At 53.7% G+C, this 19,417-nt stretch overlaps 1 protein-coding gene across 1 annotated transcript in view; it reads left to right on the forward strand.

Moving 5' to 3' along the window:
* Window positions 1-3,122, forward strand: part of CRCP (CGRP receptor component) — a 32,855-nt gene extending 29,733 nt beyond the window's left edge. Inside the window, exon 6 of the mRNA XM_087751821.1 lies at window positions 1,790-3,122. Coding sequence (XP_087607947.1) covers window positions 1,790-1,933 — 144 coding nt within the window. The 3' untranslated portion in view covers window positions 1,934-3,122. The remainder of the gene's footprint in view (window positions 1-1,789) is intronic.
* The last annotated feature ends 16,295 nt before the right edge of the window (window positions 3,123-19,417 follow it).

Raw genomic sequence — 19,417 nt, forward strand, 5'->3', positions numbered from 1 at the left:
GGGAAGAGGGGCAGACTTCATGTGATCCAATAAATCAAATCTAAACCGGGCAAGGTGCCATTTTTCTGAAGGCAGGAAAGCAGCGGGATGGTAGCGAATGCGGGAGACGGTGGCCGCTGAGAGATAAATCATTCTGCCTCAAGTGATATTGCCTGTCCAAAGGATGCGGGCTTTTTCTTTGTACGGTTCCTGCTGCTATGGGACTGTCCCCTTTAAAGTTCGATGTAACCGTAATTAATAACACTAGAATCCAGTCCAAAAACCAGGCTGATAATCTACAAAACTTAATAGCATAGGTCATCTGTAGAGTAATGGCTTTGTCAGCAGTATCGGCAGCAAAGCGTGTATTTACGCAGCGTAACGTACTTTATTGTAGCGCGTTGATGCTCCGAGGTATGCTCGTCAAGCCGCTGAGACCATCACTTCCGAAATGCAGCCTAGCAGGCAATTATCCGATGCCACTCCAGTAGCTGCAGCAGTTGCTTACACAGAAGGGTAACGTTAGGGGGATCTTTAGTATGTTTTAGCTCCTAGTGTATAGTAGAGCAGCTGGCGGTAATGGGAGCCAGGGCTGTTGTTCAAGCCAGGGTCCTACAGTAGTTGTTGAAGTAACCGTAGCTGGAAAGCCACTGCACAGAGAATTTCATCCTTTGATCAGGATGGTCCCCAGAAACAGTTGCTTGCAAATGGATACTCACTGTCTGCCTTTATTACATGAGTGGATTCTAGCGTGCTTGCTTTCCTCTCGTCAAGGATCTGTGGGTAACGGCTGATGAAAGATGATCGGATTGTGCAAAGAGGGCTCATAGGACACTGAAGAAAAAAAAAGTTAATTGAATATACCACTCTGCTTTTTAGAAGGCAAGATGCATCTGAATAGCTGACAGTTGATAGCTAGAACTGATTAAACCTGTGTTGACTTGGAAGCATAATTAATATAAACCACCGCTCTTCAAAGGACATTTTAAAGGACTTTGTATAAAAAAGAAAATCTCAAACCCTGCAACCCTAATTGGTTTCATTTGCGTTTGAAGAGTTCATTTGGCTTGCCTTTCCAGGCCTCCGACAAGCTTTTCCTTTTAACAGCTGCCTATAACGTAGGGCAGTTGTTTTCACTGGTAGCGGTGATACAAGAGTTCCCACAGCTCCGCAGTGAGAGCAGGTCCCTAATTAATCTTACGGAATTCTATTGTTGATTCGTGACAGCACGTTTTGTGTTGCTCAGAGCTTTTATATGCTTTTATATTCAGGAATCTCGCAATCTTAAGTAAATTCCAATAACGTATGGCTCCTGTAGGATTGATGGCTTCCTTTATGGCCTCATTACTTGTAGTCTAGGTGCTGGGTAAGGTACCAAGGTTCAGGTAACCACTGTCAGGTTATGTCGTTTCAGTTCTCGCAGGAAAGCACAGGAGCTTAGGGAAATAGCTCTGGAAGGTCGCTCTGCAGATGGGCTAAATGAGTGGTCTGGCTCAGGACACTGATGCGTAGGTTGAGAGGGGCTTTAGGAGAAGTCAGGGAGGAAAGCCTGGCCCGAGTGCCGTGTTTTCCTTGTTGTAAAGAAAGCAGGGTCTCATTACAGAGGGCCAATTGCTGTGGTTAACAATGGAGCTCTTCTTTCTTTTTTTAAATATTGTATTCCACTTTGTAAAATGCTTTTGTAACGAGCTCAGGCTATGTCTTGCATCCACTGAAAACAGTATTTCCCAATTAGTTGAGTCCTTCTGTTTGGAGCTGAGGAAGGAAATATGGATTTAACGATAACAACAGGTTGTTTTCTGGCCTGCAGATGGTAGAAGAAAGCGAGGAAAGGCTGACAGAAGAGCAGATTGAGTCGCTTCTCCAGACAGTCACCAGTATTCTTCCAGGGGATCCAGAAGAACAACAGAGAGACTCGGCAATGGCAACCGAAGGCAAAGGTGACCAGGCGTAGGAGGCATCTAGACCAAAGCTGGCAACAATCTCAGCAGAAGCGAATCAGCTAATATTTTTCTGTTTTTTACTTGCTACCAGTTTAATCTTGTATTGGACATCATTGTAAAATATGTTACAATTTTTATTACTCAGAGGTGATGAGGGAACCAATTGTTTACAAGAAAGCATGGAAAAGGACGCTATTGTTTTGGCATTCTGTCATACATGGTAGTAACAGAGTTTGTAACGTAGCCGTCTGAGAAACTACGAGTCACAGAATCCGAAGCTTTTGTATTTTTTCCATCACCCATATAACAGCTGTACATTTGAATAGGCTTATATACAGCCGACAATGTTTAATTATCACAGCAGTACTATAGTTGTAATTGCTTTCATATGCTTCTGAATTGCCCAACTGGTTTTCAGAATACGGCCTAGAATAGAAAGCCAGCTTGTGAAAAGGGCTGTTTTCAGGGGCCGGAGCAGAGGAGTGTACGAGAACCGCTTGGTGCCTGGCCAGACGCTTTCAGGTAGGCTGCTGGCGCCGTGGGGGTGAGGGGATCTGTTGGTAGGGGAGCTGTTCTCAAGGGCGTCTGACGGTCCCTGCTTGATAAAGAGAGATCCAGATCACCAGCTCAATCGATACATTGCCACCGAAATCAGCTGAGCTGGACCAGCTTACGGCAGCTGAGGCTCTGGGCTCGACCGTTAAGGCCTTTAGTAATACAAACAGAAGGACGTTTAGGCGTGAGGGGTATGTTTTCCCTGTGAGCGTTTGCTCCCATATTTATGTGTAGACAAGGCACAGTCCTGCGAACGTGCCGTCGACCGTGGAATAAATGAATGAGGCAACGCTGGAGCGAAGTCCTCGTCTGGTTTAGAAGAATGAGAATCAGTCCTGGTTGAGGCAGAATTTTCTGCGTACTGAGCTTTTTGTCTGATTAAAGATTTCAGGATCAAGTGTTTAATGTTGAAAGCATTGATGATTGTAATAAATCTTTTGTATATATACATAAAGTCATGAGTTACACACGGCACTGGTTTTACGATTCTTCTATAATTACTATAATGGAAATAGAAATAAAGTTTGGAGTACATCCTGGGAATTTTGTGGCTTATAGACAAGATGTCAGATACTCTGATTCAAAGTCTTCCCCCCTTCTGTTATGGTTTTATTTTGTGTTTTTATACAAAGAATTTACACTTCATGAGCTTTAGTTGTGCTTTATACGAAAGGGAGTGATAACTTCCAGGGTCTGGGGGATTTATGATATGCATTTCCGTGGTATTTTAAGCTCCTTTGATGTTTGGAGAGGAAAGGAAATTACCAAAAAATACATTTGTTACCTCTTAAACGTAATTTATCTTACATTAAATGCATTCCAAGGCTGAAGACTACAGGTGTGTTTTGACCAGGTAAGTATAGTATGAGGGGAAAAGTCCTTGGTGGTTTTTGTGATCCATCAGTATACATTTTCTCTCTAAATGGGCAACAAAACAAAAGAGATGAGTAGATCGTACCACGGAATGATGTGAAATTAATTTTAAAATTAGCATTTTTACCCTTAGCAGTCACTGGTGGCGTTTGACGTCCTGTGGCCTTGGGCTGCAAGTGTTTACATTTTTAGCTGTCGTCTTTTTCTAAAATTAAGTTACTGAAGCATGTTCTGAACTTACGAAAAGCAGATGGAAGCAGATCGCGAGTCTCTTTAGCCAGCAGGAATATTTTAACAGATCTCTGAAGTGGGATGTTCCGTCCTGGGAATTGCTGATCTGTTATCGTAACGGATTTCTGCCAGCATCCATGTTGTCTGCTGGTGTGCGCATGTTGTACGAGATACAAGAACCCGTTCACTTGCTATTGTATTAAACCTTTTTATCAAAATCAGTTCCAGATGGATACTTATATTACACTTGTGCAAACGCAGGGATAGCTGGTTCAGTCTCAATTAAGATACGTAAACTGTAATTTCCCTAAAATTGCAATACTGAGTAACATTTGAAGGGCTCGGGGATTTCGACGTCTGCATTACATCAAGAAATCCTGTTTAAATCCACTGTGCTCTCTGCCCGTGGAAGCGCAGGTGAGGGATTGCTCTGGCCCACAGCAGGTTTCGCCTTGTGCTGTGCACTCTCGGCGCCTGCTTTGGAAAGCCGAGACTCAAACGATTTATGGAAAGCAAATGTCATCTCGCGTATGGGATACCATTTTTCCAGTGCCCTCTATATTACGTGAAAGACCTGCCTGTCTCCCAAGGCTGTGTTTTGTTTTCTTAACTAATCAGTCCCTAACACAGTAAATGTACTCTGCTGGTTCTCTTCAAGGAGACAAGACGGCATGGAGAGAGCGGCCCTCGGATGCGTCCTGCGTACAAGAAGTACGTGCGTATGGGGTGCTTAAAAGCTCGGTCCCTGATTCTGAGAAGAAAAGGGCAGAGTACTCAACGCTTTCTGAATGGTTAAGAAGTGCGTATTTTAGCTTTCGCATTCCTTGTGCGTTCCTCGCTTTTATTCCGTGTCGCGCATTTGGATCTTGGCGGATTGGCGGCTCTGCTTGTGGCAGCGCTGGTGCTCGTCGCTGCTCTGGGAGAAAGGGGGAACGAGCCGCCAGAAGTCCTCTGCTGTTTTGATGCTTTAAAATACCTGGGCTTTCTCTGCTCATAAATTCAAGCCCAAGAAGGCCAGCTTTCTCTAGGATTGTTTGGCGTTCTCTTGCTGGAGAAGTTTTATTGGCAAGAAGTTTTGTTTTATGGGAGGAGAAGGAGCTGCCGCTCCTGCCTGGCGGTGCTCTGGTGCTGGGAAAGGGGAGTCGATGCACTGGAAGGAGAGGTGTCCGCCGGGAATGCCGTAGGAACGCGGGCAATCCCTGCCGATGAGCGGGGCAGCCGTGGGGGCGGCCGGGCTGTGGCCGGGCTGCGCGCGAGGCTGCTGCCCACCGCTGAAGTGCGGAATCCGACAAGGCCCCCTTTTCCTGCAGGGACCGCGGTGCGTTCTCTTTGCCTGTACGTGTGTGGCGTGTTTGCTGGATACGGTGTGGAGTCTTAGTTAGAAAAAGCAAACCCCGACTGTTTGGTGTTTTGGTTCGCTTCTGAAGCAGGTTTTCTTTTGGGCGGGTTTTCTTCTGAAGCAGGGCTTCAAACGACCTTGAAGTAGGACATTGAAATGGCATCCAAGCCTACTGCGTCAGTGTGCTGCAAGGGTTAACCGACATCTGCAGAGTGTCTTGATGTTTAAAAGTGTTCATCCAAATGTTTTTAAAAAGGTCCTGTCATAAACAGTTCTGTGTATAACTCTTCACTTACTAAAATCTCTACCGGTCATAGGCAAGCTATTGGTTTTGAAGTCAACCAAACTGGGCCAATTTACGTGGGTTGAGAATCGTGCCCTATGATAATCAACCCGTCCCATCACGATGCGGCGTCGGGGAGGGACGCCTGCGGCTGCTGGCAGACCCCGGACAGATGCAGAATAACCAAACTGGACGTATCCTTTAAACTGTCATGCCTTCGGAGAAAGAAAGTCGAGAAATGCAACCAGAAGGCGGGGAGCTGGGGCGGAGGGCGGCCAGCCTGTGCCCTGGCACAGATCCCTGCTGGCCCCAGACCCTCCCGGGGCCTGCTCGGAGGGAGCGGGCTGAGCTGCCGCTGCCAAATCCCTGCTTTGCTCTTCACCCCCTTGGAAATACGGGTTTCTCCCAACGGATAGCTGAAGGGGGAAGACCTGGTTGACCCTGCTTGAGCCGGGGCGGCTGGACTAGGTGATCTCCAGAGCTCCTGTCCAGCCCCGCTGTTCCCGTCCGTCTGCTTTCCCTTCCTCCTGCCGTGGGCTCGGGACGTTTCGTTTGCTCGCTAGCGCGGAGGCAAAGGCCCCTCTCGTCACGAGCTGCAGCACCGTGGACGGGGGGCTTCTCCCTTCCCCCCGCCCGTCCGTGCCCGCTGCAGCGCGGCCCCCTCGCAGGCGGGCGCTCGGGGCTCTGGCGCGGCGCAGATGCTTTATTTCTGGGATGCTGACAGAGAGAAGAGGACAGTCTCACCAGGATCGCAGCAGGATTTTGTGGTGTGCCTGTGGTTTCATCCCAGCCTGAAATGGGAGTTTGTGAAGTTGCTGTGCGTCAGCAGCGTCCTGCACGGTGGAGCTACGCCGGCGAGGTGAGTCTGCTCCCAAAGAGGCTCCTCCGGTTTGAAGGATGCGTCTCAGGATGCTGCGGGGGTTAAGGCGGTGTTCCAGTGGGATCTTAAGCACCATTTTCTCTTGTGTTTTGCTTAATGTTATTCCATGGGCTGAATTAATCCATGGTGCCTCTGCTGTCTTAAATTTGGCCCAAAATACAGCAGCATTCACTCGCTGACACTGGCTGCGCTCGGCGCCTCTGAGTCAAGCCACGGGTGAACTGACCCAGCCCAAACTGGGATTATTCTGGATCCCAGTTTTGAAACGCACACATTTTTCTGTATTGCATCTCCTATGATTAACCTTTTCATTGCCTGTGCCTCCCTGGGGTGGCAGCTCTGCCACGGCACCGTACGAACAGCGCGTTCCGTATCCCAGAAAACGCTTCGCTTCCCAGGCGTGAAATCCGCTTCCCTGTCTTTGGCCACGGGCTTCGAAGCATTGCTCTCCCCCGGGAGCTGCTGCTGTTCGAGGACTTCTGAAACGCGCAGGGCTTTGGCAGGGCCGAGGGGGGCAGGGGAGCCTGCGCACGCCTCGGCTCGGCCAAGACCGGGCTTTTCCCACTTTGTTAGTTTTCCAGCCGCGAGCCGTGGCCAGCCCTTTCCGCCTGGGCCTGGTACCAGCTCCCCGAGCGAAGGCGTTGGCAGGCTGCTCCAAAAGACGTACTGCGGAAGGAGCATGAAGATGACCTTTCATGCCTGAAAACTTGTCTGGTTTTTGCAATTGTGCCAGTCGGTCTAAATAACAGAGCGCGCTTCGCCCTGCGAGCTCTGCCTCGCTGATAAGAGCATCTGTGGTTACTATGAAATGTTCCTGGTAGCTGGGAAGGACTCATGGAAATATCTCAGCCAACACCGCTCCCGCAGAGGCAGTGATGCTCACGACTTAACCGCCCGGCCGGCAGCAGCAGCTGCCTCGTCGTGCTCTGACCCACCAAAACAGAGCCTTACATTTAAATCCGAGCAAGAACTATCCTCCCTTTAGGAGGAGATGGCGACCGGGCAGGGAGTAAAGCTCAGCTCCTGCTGTTCCCGGCGGTCAGGTCTTTGTCCTCGGAGATTTGTTTCCTTTCCGCAGGCGAGCAGCACTGGGTGGAAGGCGCGGAGCAGGCGGCGGCGCGGCAGGAGTGGTGGCTCTGTCCCAGCCACGGGAGATGCCCGTGGGACAGGTGCTGGGCCACGAGGAGCAGGTGGAGAGGGGGCCGCATCGCAGGGCTGGCGCTGGCCACCCTGAGAGCTTGCCCTTGGGTCTCTCCCACCCCCCAGCCAGCGAGAGGAGAGCGACACGATAGCTTTGGAGCCAGGCTCAATCAGCAAGCGCCAGCTCTGCCACCGGCCCGTGGCTGTGGGGAAGTCGTTTCTCTTCTCTCTGCCCTGATTTCTTCTTCGGCCAAAGGCCGTTATTTTTCCACGAAGGCCTCGGGACCCTCAGGTGAGCGACCAGCTGGGCAGGGGCAGGGCTGTCGCTCGGGGCTTGCGGCGAGGCTGACAGCAGGAGCGCTGCCCAAGGGCTTGGGGGAGATTTTTGTGCGTCCTGACAGCTCAGGGAGCCTTCTCTACTAATAACTACAGAGCTGCTGAGGAGGCTGCAGCCCTCGGCTTTCCCCGTGCACTGCCGTGACCACGGCCCCGTCCTCCTGGACGTGTGGGTGTCCACCGTGCTCGCAGGCTCTGCTGGGGCTGTCCCCTTCCCGCGGCAGTCCCCGCGTCCCCGCGTACGGTGAACTGGGTGAATATATCTGCGGTGAACCCTTGGAGGTTCCTCGTTACCGGGAGTCGAGTTGGGAATTTCACAGGACGAGGAGTGCCAGACTTCACAGCCTCGCGCGCCTAGGACTTACCTCGCCACGAAGGCATGTCCTGCATGTGCTGCGCGTCGTTCCCAGCGCTTGTAGCAGAGATAAGAGGGAGCTGAACTGCCTGAACTGTGACTTGCTAAGGAAAACATCTGCGCTTTTGATTTGGGCACAAGATCAAGTCTGAGGAGGGAGCGGAGCCATGACGCCAAAGGAGAGCGTTCCCTTGTGCGTGGGCTGCCGAGCGTCGCGGGGCCGGCGGCCACGTCCCCTGCAGCAGGGGAAAGTCATGCTTTCCAGAGAAGCAGCTAATTTAAATCATTTAATGGCAAATGGAGGTTTCTGCAGGAAACCTAAATTACACAGGTTCCTCTTGTGTTTAAAATGCAGTCATGGGGCAGATGCTGAGCTGGCGTAGACGGACGTTGCTCTCCCGACCATGGTGGCACAACAGCAGCGTGTGCAGGAGCATCCGTGGCGAGGAAAGCGTGGGGAGGGCAGCGCTCGGCGCCATCCCAGCGAGAGAGCTGGCAAAGGGCGATGGGGGGACACCACCGCTGGCCTCTGCATCGCGAGGTGTCGGCGGGGAAGGGCCGGTTTGTGCCCCAAAGCGAGCCCCGCGGTAGCGCGGATGTGGGGGCCCAGGGCGGGGAGGTGGGAGGAGCGGGGCAGGGAGCAGGCAGCTGGAAAGGCACCGCGAGGTGAATGAGCGGCGAGTACCAAAGCGAGCATCGTGCCGCCTCCTCCTCACCTGGGAGAGCGAGGCCTTGGGGCGATCGCATCCTTCCGTAAGGACGCTGGTTCCTCCCCGCCAGCTTGATAACCCAGCGCTCCCGATGCCAGGCTGTGGGATAGGGGATTGGGATCCCTGTTCCCGGGTGGGATCCTGTAAAAGGGGAGGGGGTTTGGGCCCAGGCAGGCAGGGAACAGGTTGGCCTTGGGATGTTAAAGCTCTTTCAAGTATTTCAACAGCAGCTTGGATGCATCCAACCCCCCACCCCAGATGAGCCCAGGGAATGCTCTAAAGAAGCCCAAAGCACCCTTAAAAAACCACAAGTGATGTTTTGTAGCCTTCCCAGGAGAGGCCGGCCGTGTCAGCCCCCTTCCGAAAGGCTGCTATTGAGGTGCAGGTTGGGATCCAGCCAGCGGCCCGCAGGGAGTCGATGGCAGCGTTGTTTAGGTTGGAGCTGCCGAAGATGTTGACAGAGAAAATATTTTCTGTTCCCACAGAAAGAAATCCCGCTGCAAAGTTTTTATTGAGCAAAAATAAATGCTTGTGCTGAAAAAATCAGAGCTGCGGCCAAAGCACAACTAAAATGCAGCGAGCGCTTAGGAAACATTTGTTATCCCCAAGAACCCTTGCTTGCCACGAGCAAGAGTCTCCCCGCACACGTTGCTTAAATTAATTTCTCTTTGCATTAAGGATCTTTATTTTATTAACTTTAGCGTTTATAAAAACAACCCTCAAAGGTAGCTGCGATGCTGTTAAACTTAAAGATAATTAAAACAAAGGCAGCCTGAGAACCAGCCAAATGGGATGAGCGAACATCTGAAAGAGAAGGGAAAGCCAAAAAAATCCTCGCGAAGGGCTTGATGCGAGTAGGAAAGCTGGGAAGGGAGCTGCAGGGGGGCTCAGGGACGCTGCAAACGGTCCCAGCGGGGCTGGGCGCCCGGCGGGACCGCGGCTGTGCTGGCCGGTACAGGGGGATAAAGAGCATCCCCCGATGGCTCTTGCCAGCGTCTGCCACGTCATGGCAAGGCCGCTGGGGCACGCGCTTCATGGGAGCGCCGGAGACGCCCGGCACCGAGGTCCCTGGCCAAGATGCTCTTTCCCCCATGGCCAAACCTGCTGCGGGGGCTTTTCCTCGCGGCCACCTGTGAAATGGTGCCGATGGTGCATTTTTATGCAGCCACCCGGGTCTGGCTGCAGCGTGGTTCTGCCTCGCCTGGCGTCCAGCCCCTGCAGGCTTTGCAGCGCTGTTGGATAGCCTGGCTTACTTTAGCCTTTTCCTGTTCCCTTGGCCGGGGACCGGGCTGTTCCCAGCCGTGCTGGAGGCTGCTGGCGAGGCAGCGCTGGGCGCAGGAGCGGAGCGCTGGCACCGGTGCCTTTGGTCGCTCCGGATGGGCTTTGGCGCTGAGCGCGAGGGCTCGCTCTGCCGATGTGGTTTAAAGCCCTTGTTTGTGCACCCCACTCCCTGTCCCCTCCTAACGGAGAGCTTCGCTGCCCGACCGCTGCGTGCATTTAGTGCTTGGCCCCGCTGGGCTCCCACTCAGGCCCCTGCCGAGCTGCGAGAGAAAAGCTGGCAGGAATCACCCGGCCCTTTTCTTTTATGGGGCCAGGCAGAAACTTCATTGTTCACTGGGAAAAAAAAAGGAAGAAGAAAAAAGAAAAAAACCACCAAACGCAGCTATTTTGTGAAGTCCTCCACCTCTCACCCCAAAACATCCCCACCGTTGGTCTCGCTGGGGACAGGGGCACAGCGTGGCCACAGCCGCCCCGTCGCTTTGCAGCCAGCCCCGGCTGCAGGACCGCGATGTCTAACGTGAGCCGGGGCAGCAGCGGGGCCACAGAGCAAGGCTTAACCTGGGAGAGCAGCGTGGGGGGACGGGGATGGGCTCAAACCGTCAGTCCCCGCTGGAAACGAGTAACCAGGCATCTTCGCCACCGCTCCGTCAGCGTTGGGTTGCTGCGGCACGTCGGGGACCTGGTACGTCGGCATTTCTGCAGCGGGGCAATTCCTCTGCCAGTTTTGCTCTTTACGCGCTGGCTGGCTTTTTCCTTTCAAAAGCTACGGCACTAAAGCGTGCGTCGGCTGCTGCTCCTGGAGCTCGGGGCGTTTCTGCGGCGCCGCTGGAGCATTTGCTCTGCCGCGTGCTTGCGGTGGAGGAGCCGGCGGAGGAGCAGTTTCTCGCTGGGCTTTGTCCCGGCCCCAGTGTCTGACCCCTGCAGCGCTTACACAAAATCAAAGGTAAATATTCGCTTTACCCAGCGATTTGTTAGCCCAGGGCTTTCCATGATGGGGTCAGGGTGTTGGATGGGGTCTGCCATCCCTGAGTGGGCAATGCCTCAGGTAACCCAGCCTGTTCTCCCAGGGATGGGCCATGGGGTCTGCAGAGTGCTGGGGACGGAGAAGGTCACGTTAAGCCTCAGATGAAACCCCCTGCCCCGGCGGGGAGCTGCCCTCCGGCCACAGAGAGCTCTGCCCATCCGCCAGCCCCCGGGATGAACCACCCCCTTCACCCCAAGCGCTCGCCCTTCTGCTCCGCCACCGAAAGCTGCGGATCTCCGGAGGCGGCAGAGCCAGCCCGGCTCCCTGCCCTCGCCTCTCGCCCCGCGCTGGTCCCCGCGCCTCCTCCGTCGCGGGATGGCAGTTCGGGGGAGCAAATCCCTTTTGTTACAGACCAGATGCGGTCGAGAGAAAGGCATCCAAAAGTAGAAAGTCTGAGCTGTTGACATTACCCAGCTCAGCAAAGAGGGGGGGGGCTCTCCCAACTCTTCCCACACTTTATATATGCATATATTTATAGAGAGAGTGAAAGTTAACCCCTGGAGACATGCTAAGGGCTGTAAAAAAGTGCTCGGTTGGACTAGAGATATTTTTGCCAAGTCTAAAAGGACCTTCAAGTTTACTGCTCCCCGTGCCACCCGTGGAGGAGGGAGGGCATCAGGCGGGAGGAACCCGAGGGTTTTTATCAGCAGCTGTGGCCCAAGCGTCTGCTCCGGCACCGGGCTGAGGGCGCTTGTCGGCAGATTTAAAATGCTATTTTTTTGTTAATGAGATGTGTTCAGTTACCCGACTGCCCCGGGATGGGACAGTGATGTGTGGTGAGCTCTGAAATGTCACGGCTGGGCAGAAAGCCGGCGGGCTTTGGGGGAATGGGCAGGACGAGCACCTTGGTACCTCTGCAGGTGCCATCCCGGTCCCCATCCCAACGCCTTGGGCACCCGGTGTCCCTTGTCCCATGGGGAAAGCCGTCGGTGCCACCACAATGGGGCTCACCTTCTCGGGCACTTGGCCAATTCATCTGCAAAGGATTTTTTTTCCCCCTTTTGTAATGTTCCCCGATTTCTGCAGCAAACGCCACGGCAAGGCAGCGCTGGAGGCTTCCTCGGGGTGCGGCAGCCAGCGGGCGGCGTGAGGGAGGGCGAAGGAAGCGCCGAAAACGCCCACTCAAAACCCAGCGGGACCCAACTGCCTCCTCCCCGCAGGTCTGCTCCTTCACCGCCCAGCAAAGCCCATAAAACCCCCGGACGCTGCTGCTTCCAGCTGCCCACGTCGCAGTGGCAGGGGCGGGCCGGGGGTGGAAACGGGCAGCTTCGGGCCAATTTAAACATTTTCCCTTTTCCTGTGCAGCATCCTGCCCCAGGCGTGGGCCCAGCGGAAAGCTGCCTCTTTCCCAGCCCTGTGGGGCTGCTCCGGGTGGGATGGGACCCCCGCCCGCCTGCCGCTGGCTTGGGTGAGCCCCCAGCGGTTGAAGCAACCGGAGAAGGTGGCTCGAGCGCTGTGGGTCTTGCACTGGAAATGACCCCAAAATGCTCCTCTTGCTCCAAAAAGCTGGCGGAGGGCGGCCAACGGGGTCTTCCAGCCCCGCTCCTGGGACGGCCGTGGGCTTGGCTCGCAATCACGCTCCTCTTTTAATATTGCAGGGTAAGATGAATGCTTAAATTTCCCATTTCTGGGAGGAAACCGACGTAGCATTCGGCAAGGCTTGCAGCGGCTTTATGGCAAAAGTCCCGGTTAATGCCTCAGACCGGCTGCAGGCCGTGGCGGTGCGCAGAGCTGCCCAGGGCCTGGCACCGAGCCGCGGCCGTCGGCACAAGCCGGAGGCAGGGATGTTGCCCCCAACCCTGCAGCAGTTTCAGGGTCGGTGTGTAACTTATCCCGCGCAGTGATGAGCAGCGTACGAGTATGCGGTGTTATTCTGGCGAAATGCAATTTCTCCCATTCAGCCTTGTTGCGCAGGGTTGATGCGCTTTGCCCAGGCGAAGCTTTGCTCTGCAGATGTGGGTGCAGGGCCAGGGGTTGCTTGGACGGGGGTCTGCGCGTGTAAGGACGAGCAATTGCTGCTTTCTTACCTGTTTCCCTTGTGCACGGCTGCTGGGAGTGGCTCAAAAGGCGACGCCAGCCCCGAAATGCCCTGCGGCTGGAGCCCCGGCCCTTGCGGCCGTGTGCGGGAAGAGCTGCCCGGGGCGAGGACCGCAGCGGGCACCAGCCACAAGCGGGGCAGGTCCTGCACTAAGCCGCCCCGTGTCCCAGCTGAATTCACCGCCACCCACAGCAGCTCTCTGGGTTTCATCAGGGCATCGGAGAGCGAGGTCCGACCCCAGGCTCCAGCTCATCCCTAGTGCCCAACGCACCAAGAAAGCCTGCGATTCACTCTGAAACCTATGATTGACTCTACCAACACTGCTGCTTCATTATTTAACCTCCAAATGTTGCTTCTTCCTCTTTGGACTCTGAGTTTTGAGCTTTTGCCAGCCTTGTTCCCAGCCTTTCTGCAGCTCCGGGAGCTGGAGCCTTCCCTCTGGTGCCAGCTGGGCTGGTGGTGTCGGGCCGGGAGCAGGGGCTCCGAGGAAAACCAAAATATTGCGAGACCAGCGATGAAGAGGGGAGCTGGCAGGAGCGGAGGGAGGGAGGCCGCGGATTCTGCATTTTTTGCCGGGGCCTCAGCAGAGCCCAATAGTTAATCATTAAAATATGCTTATATGTAACTAATCTCTGCAGGACAATGAACTGAGAAATTGTTTAATGCAATTTAAATGGGTCATAGTAGTCACTATAATAAGTGTGCCTCGAGCCAAGGGGAGCTATCAGGCTCCTATAAAAGCGGGTGGGGAAGAAATAGCAGCTGGTGGGAAGAGAGCACCAAAGACGCGATGCGGGTCCCGAGCCGCCTCCCGACGTGCGGCGATCCTTCCCATCTGCCTGAAATCAGGCGCCAGCTCTGGGCTGAGCCCTTCTTCAAATATTGGTGAGCCCTTCGGTGGTCAGTGGCTGCGGTGGAAAGGACGGGGTCTGCCCGGAGCCAGCACTCGGGGCTGCGCCATCTCCTCCGCTGCCAGCGGGGCCCAGAATCGCCTATTTAAGTCTGAAAAGGTGAAATTCAGCAGTGCCGTGAGTTGGGGGCTGTGTCGCTGCGGTCAGGGGTGAGCGGGATGCTCTTCCACGAGGTGGGGCGGACCCGGGGGCAGCGGCTGGTTTTGGTGAAACCCCATTTGGCCTTGCAGGTTTGGAGATGTGACAGCGTTTGCAGCGGTATGACGGCGTTATCCTGTGGGGACACGCAGCACCGAGCGGGCGCTGCTGCCGGGGGTTTGCAGCAGCTCTGTAAGGGGAATGGAGGGGGAGAAAAAATGAATGGAATGGATTTTAGTGGACTTTGATCAGCCTGTGAGAGGGATTATATCAGCCAGGCGCTTTGTGAGCTGACCCCGACAGCTCTCTGAAATCACGTCCCGCGAGCTCGGCGCTGGGCTCCCAGCCTTCCCACTGGTGTGTTTTGGCTGTATCCCTGTCACCGTTTGCGGCCCCGCGGGCCCGACGCGCCGGGCGCTGTCGGGGAGCACAGCTGAGACCCCCCAGCACAGCACTGACCACGGCTGGGGGGAGAATGTACCTGCTGGAGGGAGAAGTGACACTGAGCTTTCTGCCAGCCGTGCTGCCTGCCTTAAAACACCCCAAAGAGGTGTTAAGTGCAGCTATTTGTAGCTCCACAGCACAGATATTTACTCCTGCAGCGACGCACACCGCTGCCCTTCCTGCCAGTCCTTAGATAAGCAGTAAATCCCAGCATCTCCAGACATCAGTTTCATCCTGCTACTTGCTTTTTCTTCAGTCTGTTAGTTTAGTAGTATTTCAACCATCTCTTTTCCATCTTTCGTCCAGTTTTAAGTCATATACGATTGATGTATACCAAACCCCACATTACATGAAATCAGCTTTCAGCTCCCTTTTCCCTGCTTGCAAATAAGCAAATGGGTGCAAGGGCTTTTGGAGGTAATTGTGGCTGTGCCGGCCAGCTGCTCTCCGATCCAGAAAATCAAGAGCACAGCCTGTTTCCTGTTAAATTTTGCTGGTCACATTGATTTACATTGTTTGTCTCATGTTTTACGGCTTCCAAGCTGATGTTGCGTTAAGCTGGCTGGAGTTGAGGCAAGAAATCAAACGCAGGCGCTGGCAGGCTTCCCCAAATGCATTCATGAGGGCTGATCGCACAGTCACATTTTCTTAGTCACTGGAGGAGAAACAGAGCTGCCTCGCTTGCGTCCCGGCCGGTTTGCATCGATCCTGTGCTGGTAAGAGGCACATGTTGGACACTTTTGGAAACTCAAAGTGCGGGACAACGCAGGCAGTGGAGGGGCTGTGTCCCCCTGCGCCATGGCTGGGTGCTCCTCCAGCCGCTGGAGCGGTGCTTTGGGGGCCGTGGGGCATCTCCCGTCTTTTTGTCATCTTATCTTCTCCCCTGTCCTGTTGAGGGGAGTGAGGGAGCGGCTGGGTGGGTGCCCGGCAGTCAGTCAAGGCTACCCCACCAAAACCAGGGACTGGGGCAGAAATTCTCATATATATGCATATAGAATCATAGAATACCTCAAGTTGGAAGGGACCCATAAGGATCATCGAGTCCAACTCCCTGCTCCTCGCAGGACTACCTAAAACTAAACCAGATGACTATGAGCATCGTCCAGACGCTCCTTGAACTCTGACAGGCTTGGTGCCGTGGCCACTTCCCTGGGGAGCCTGTTCCAGCGTATGTATGTACATTATATATATATATAACAGCATTTTAGGCAAAGCAGGATGAGGTTCTCACGCCCTTGCTTAGGGCATGCCCCTGCGACTCCGTGCAGATAAACGGGACTGCGTGTCGCTGCTGCTGGCGGCTGCAGGTCAACGCTTTGCCGGGCTGGCAGCGCGCAGGTGGCGGGGAGGAAAGAGCTGCCTTTCGCCCCGGGCAGCACGGGGACGTCGTTCATATGGGTGCATTTGATTTGAGGTGGCACCTTGCAGGTCTGGGTCCCCGCTGGTTTGCTACCGGTGTCCCTGCTGGCTCTCGGCCAGTCTGTGCAATGAGCTGTGGATGTGTCCACAAAAAAACAAACCCCAAACCAACTGCTTTCCATCCATCTCGGGTTAGTCAGAGGCTGTCTGCAGAGCCAGGCAGGGATTTCTGCCCAAAGGAACCCAAAGTATTTGGAATCAAAAGCCCTGATCTAAGGACAAAAGCTTCTCGCCGGCCACACGAGTGAAGAAAGTTTCTTATTTCATTTTACAAGCGTCAGCAGCACGTTGGCTAGGGAGTTCTGCCCTTTTTGCTCCGTTTCTGGCAGAGAAAGTCTCATTTTTCCTTAGGAAAACAAGGAATAGAATATTGTTATAGGATTGAATGCAGGAGAACGTGCAGAAGTTAATATTAGGGAATACACCTACAGAATTCAGCAGGTTCCTATGGCAATAGGTCGAACAGCATTTAGCATTAACTGTAAATTGTCTCTGCGTGTGTGTGTATTTGGAAACAAGGGAGAAGCCATGCGGGGGGGGTTGATGCAGGATGGGCCGAGCGAGTCCCCATTTTGCCGCTTCTGTTCATAGAATCATGGAATCATAGAATCGTTGGAAAAAGACCCTTAAGATCATCGAGTCCAACCGTTAACCCAGCGCTGCCAAGCACTGTTCCCTCTCTCTCCATCGCAGTCTGGAAAATCGGTGTATTGATGGCTGCTCTCCTTTATTGATTTAAAAGTACTATTGCAGGAAGATGGGGTCATTATTTCCCTCTGCTGGTGCAATTTTGGTTTTCTTAAGAAAAAGAGATTGGTTCTTTTTGTGCCCTAGGTTTTTTGCATAAAGGTGCAGAAGCTCAGCAGATTATTTCTTTGGTGCATTTTATTCCCTGTACTGCTTTTTAAATTTAACATCTGTTTTATGGTTGAGAGAGATGTTATGTGGTGATTAGAGCAGGGGACGGGGAGAAAGGAGGTCTGGATTTCGTAGCTTGTCTACAATGAGTTTATAATTTCATATAGGCCGTTCTTCAGTGGGTGCAGATGTCTTCACACCCTCAGGTTCTCAGCTGGGTCTCAGCGCTCCCATCACCTCTCTAGCAAAGGTGCCGCTCCTATTTTCCGTCAGGGAGATTTCCCGTCCCTGTAGCAAACCCAGCAGCGTCTCAGCGAGCTCAGAGAACGCATTAAATGCCGCGTTCCCGTTTTGAAAGGCCGCCGTAAAAATAAATGATTGATGGAAACCAAAGAAGAAGGGGAGCTCTGCAGAAGGGACCGCTCCCCCTCCCCTGTTTGCTCTTCTCCCAGACTTTGGCCCAGGGGCTCCGGCTTCACCTGTTTCACAACGTGCCTCACTCAAGACCTAAAGATACGGCCTTGGGAACAAAAAATGGGTCTAAACCAAGGTTTTTCAAGCAACATCCCAAACTGAGCTCTTCAGCTACTGCAAATGGGGAAAAAAAAACCCAACCCCAAACCACTGCCAGGGTAGGGTGCTGGATCCAGCAAATGAGCCTGTCCCCCAAAGCAGTGGGATTTTATTTATTATTTTTTTAGGGCATCGCATTACCCTCCTCATCCCGCCAGGTAAGGCGCCAAACTCCAGTCACTGAACCGACGCTGGCTGGCGATGAGCCTGAGGGCAGCGGGGCCCCACGGCAGCCCCCGTGGAGGGAGAATTAGGGTTTAATTCCGTTTCTTTTAGCTGACAACTCAAGCTCAACCATAAGGGAGGCAGGGGAGGATGAAAATACTGCAAGTCTGGAACAAGAAACTGTGGCGGAGATGGGATTTAAATTCTGTCTTGTCTCATCTTTAATAGTGTGAATTTTAACAGCACTTGTAAGAAGCTCAAAGACAAGGGCTGCACCACGTACGATTTCATTAGCAGCATTAACGGTGTTCCTTCAGAGCTTTATGTAATTTTAAAGCTGTTTACACTTCTATAGCTGCTTGCCAGCTGGCCAGCTAACGAAGGGACGCGTGACGGGCCCGCTGGGCACTCGCTGTACAGTCACTGCTTTCAAAACGCCCGCGCCTGGCGCGCGACAGAGATGCCAACGTATTGAGACGACGGGATATTTTTGTTTTCAGAGCTGCCACGGTTGTGAGAGCCGAGTCCTGCAAGACCAGCCATGCCGCCCGCCCTGCTCTGGAGACACTCATCACGCGCACCGGCAGCCGAGCGCCCGGCACGGCGTGTGCGGCCAAGGCATTTCACCGGTGCCTCACTGCCACTTTTTCTCCCTTTCCCTGGCAGACGCCCGTGAAGGTGATGAACAAGCGTGCTGCGGACGGGCGGTGCGGGCGCAAGGCGGCTCTGAGGAGCATCGCTCCTCGCTGGCGGATGAAAGCCCGGCGCTTTGCTCCCTGCCTCCATGACCGGCCACGCAGGGCAGCTCGGCAAAAGCAGTGAGAGCATCGCCCACCGCTCCAAGCAGGCGCCTTCAGCAGCGTGGTGCTGATCATACGAGACTTTATAAGAGCTCCAGCTTAGCCGGTCACTGTGATATTGGATTATTTTTATTTTTTTTTTTTTTAGGGAAACCTAAAGGAGGGAAAGGAATTAGGCAATGGCTTGTTCTCGGATGTTCCTGTGCCAGAGATGAGCGCTCCGCCTGCACACGTCCGTCGTGCCACATAGGCAGCTGTCCGCAAGCCAAGAACACGGGAAGATGCCTATAAATGTGAAAGAGGAGAGTATTCACTCCTGTTTTCTGACTGCAAAAACAGCTACTTCTATATTTATTGGACGGCTAGGACTGCCTACCAGCTGGAAAAACCCGAGGACTCCGCACCTCCAGAGGCTCCTACAGCTGGGGAAAAAATCTCCCCATGAAATAAATACATCTGATGCCTAAAATGCCTCGCCTGCAAGAACAGGGACGAGGACTGCACAGAGATATTCCTAGCCCCATAATTATTTCTCCAGGCACGTGGAAATATCAGTTCTGAGCTGTCACATTTAGAAAGCAGCAGACACGAGATCAGACAGAGAGGGGGGAATATGGAGCTATTTATCACACAGAGCTGCTTTACGGGGTCGGAGCTGAAAGCGCCTCGGTCCTCTTTGAGCTGCAAGCGGGTTAAGGTCGGGTTGCAGCTACCTAAAGAAAAGTCCGTGTTCTCCTGACTTCGATAATCGCGGTTTGAACCCTCCTGAAATGGTGCTTGGAGCAGAAAAACCAGCCCTGCTTGGCGGTGGAGCGTGGTCCTGCTGGGATTAGGGAAATAAGGGGTCGAAGCTGGGGCTGGAGCTGGCGGGGAGGTGGCTTTCTCAGGCTGCAGCACCCGGGTGGTTGGAGCCGGGAGGGTCTGGCTCAGCCACCGTGCCCAGACCAGTGACAGGGATGGTGCTGTGCGTGCAGGTTCGGTGGATCCCTGTGCTGGCAGCCGAGGCTTTTTGCAGGCAAACACCGAGAACAGCACCTTTCTGGTCCCACAGTGATTCCCAGGGCTTGGTTTTGCTGGCTTTGGCTGTGAAATACAAATTGTGGGGCTATCGAAAATGCCCAGCGGGACCCCAGTGCATTGCT

This window comes from Nipponia nippon, unplaced genomic scaffold, assembly GCF_047370975.1.
Source record: "Nipponia nippon isolate SJK-2023a ecotype South Korea unplaced genomic scaffold, ASM4737097v1 scaffold_15, whole genome shotgun sequence".
NCBI lineage: Eukaryota > Metazoa > Chordata > Aves > Pelecaniformes > Threskiornithidae > Nipponia > Nipponia nippon.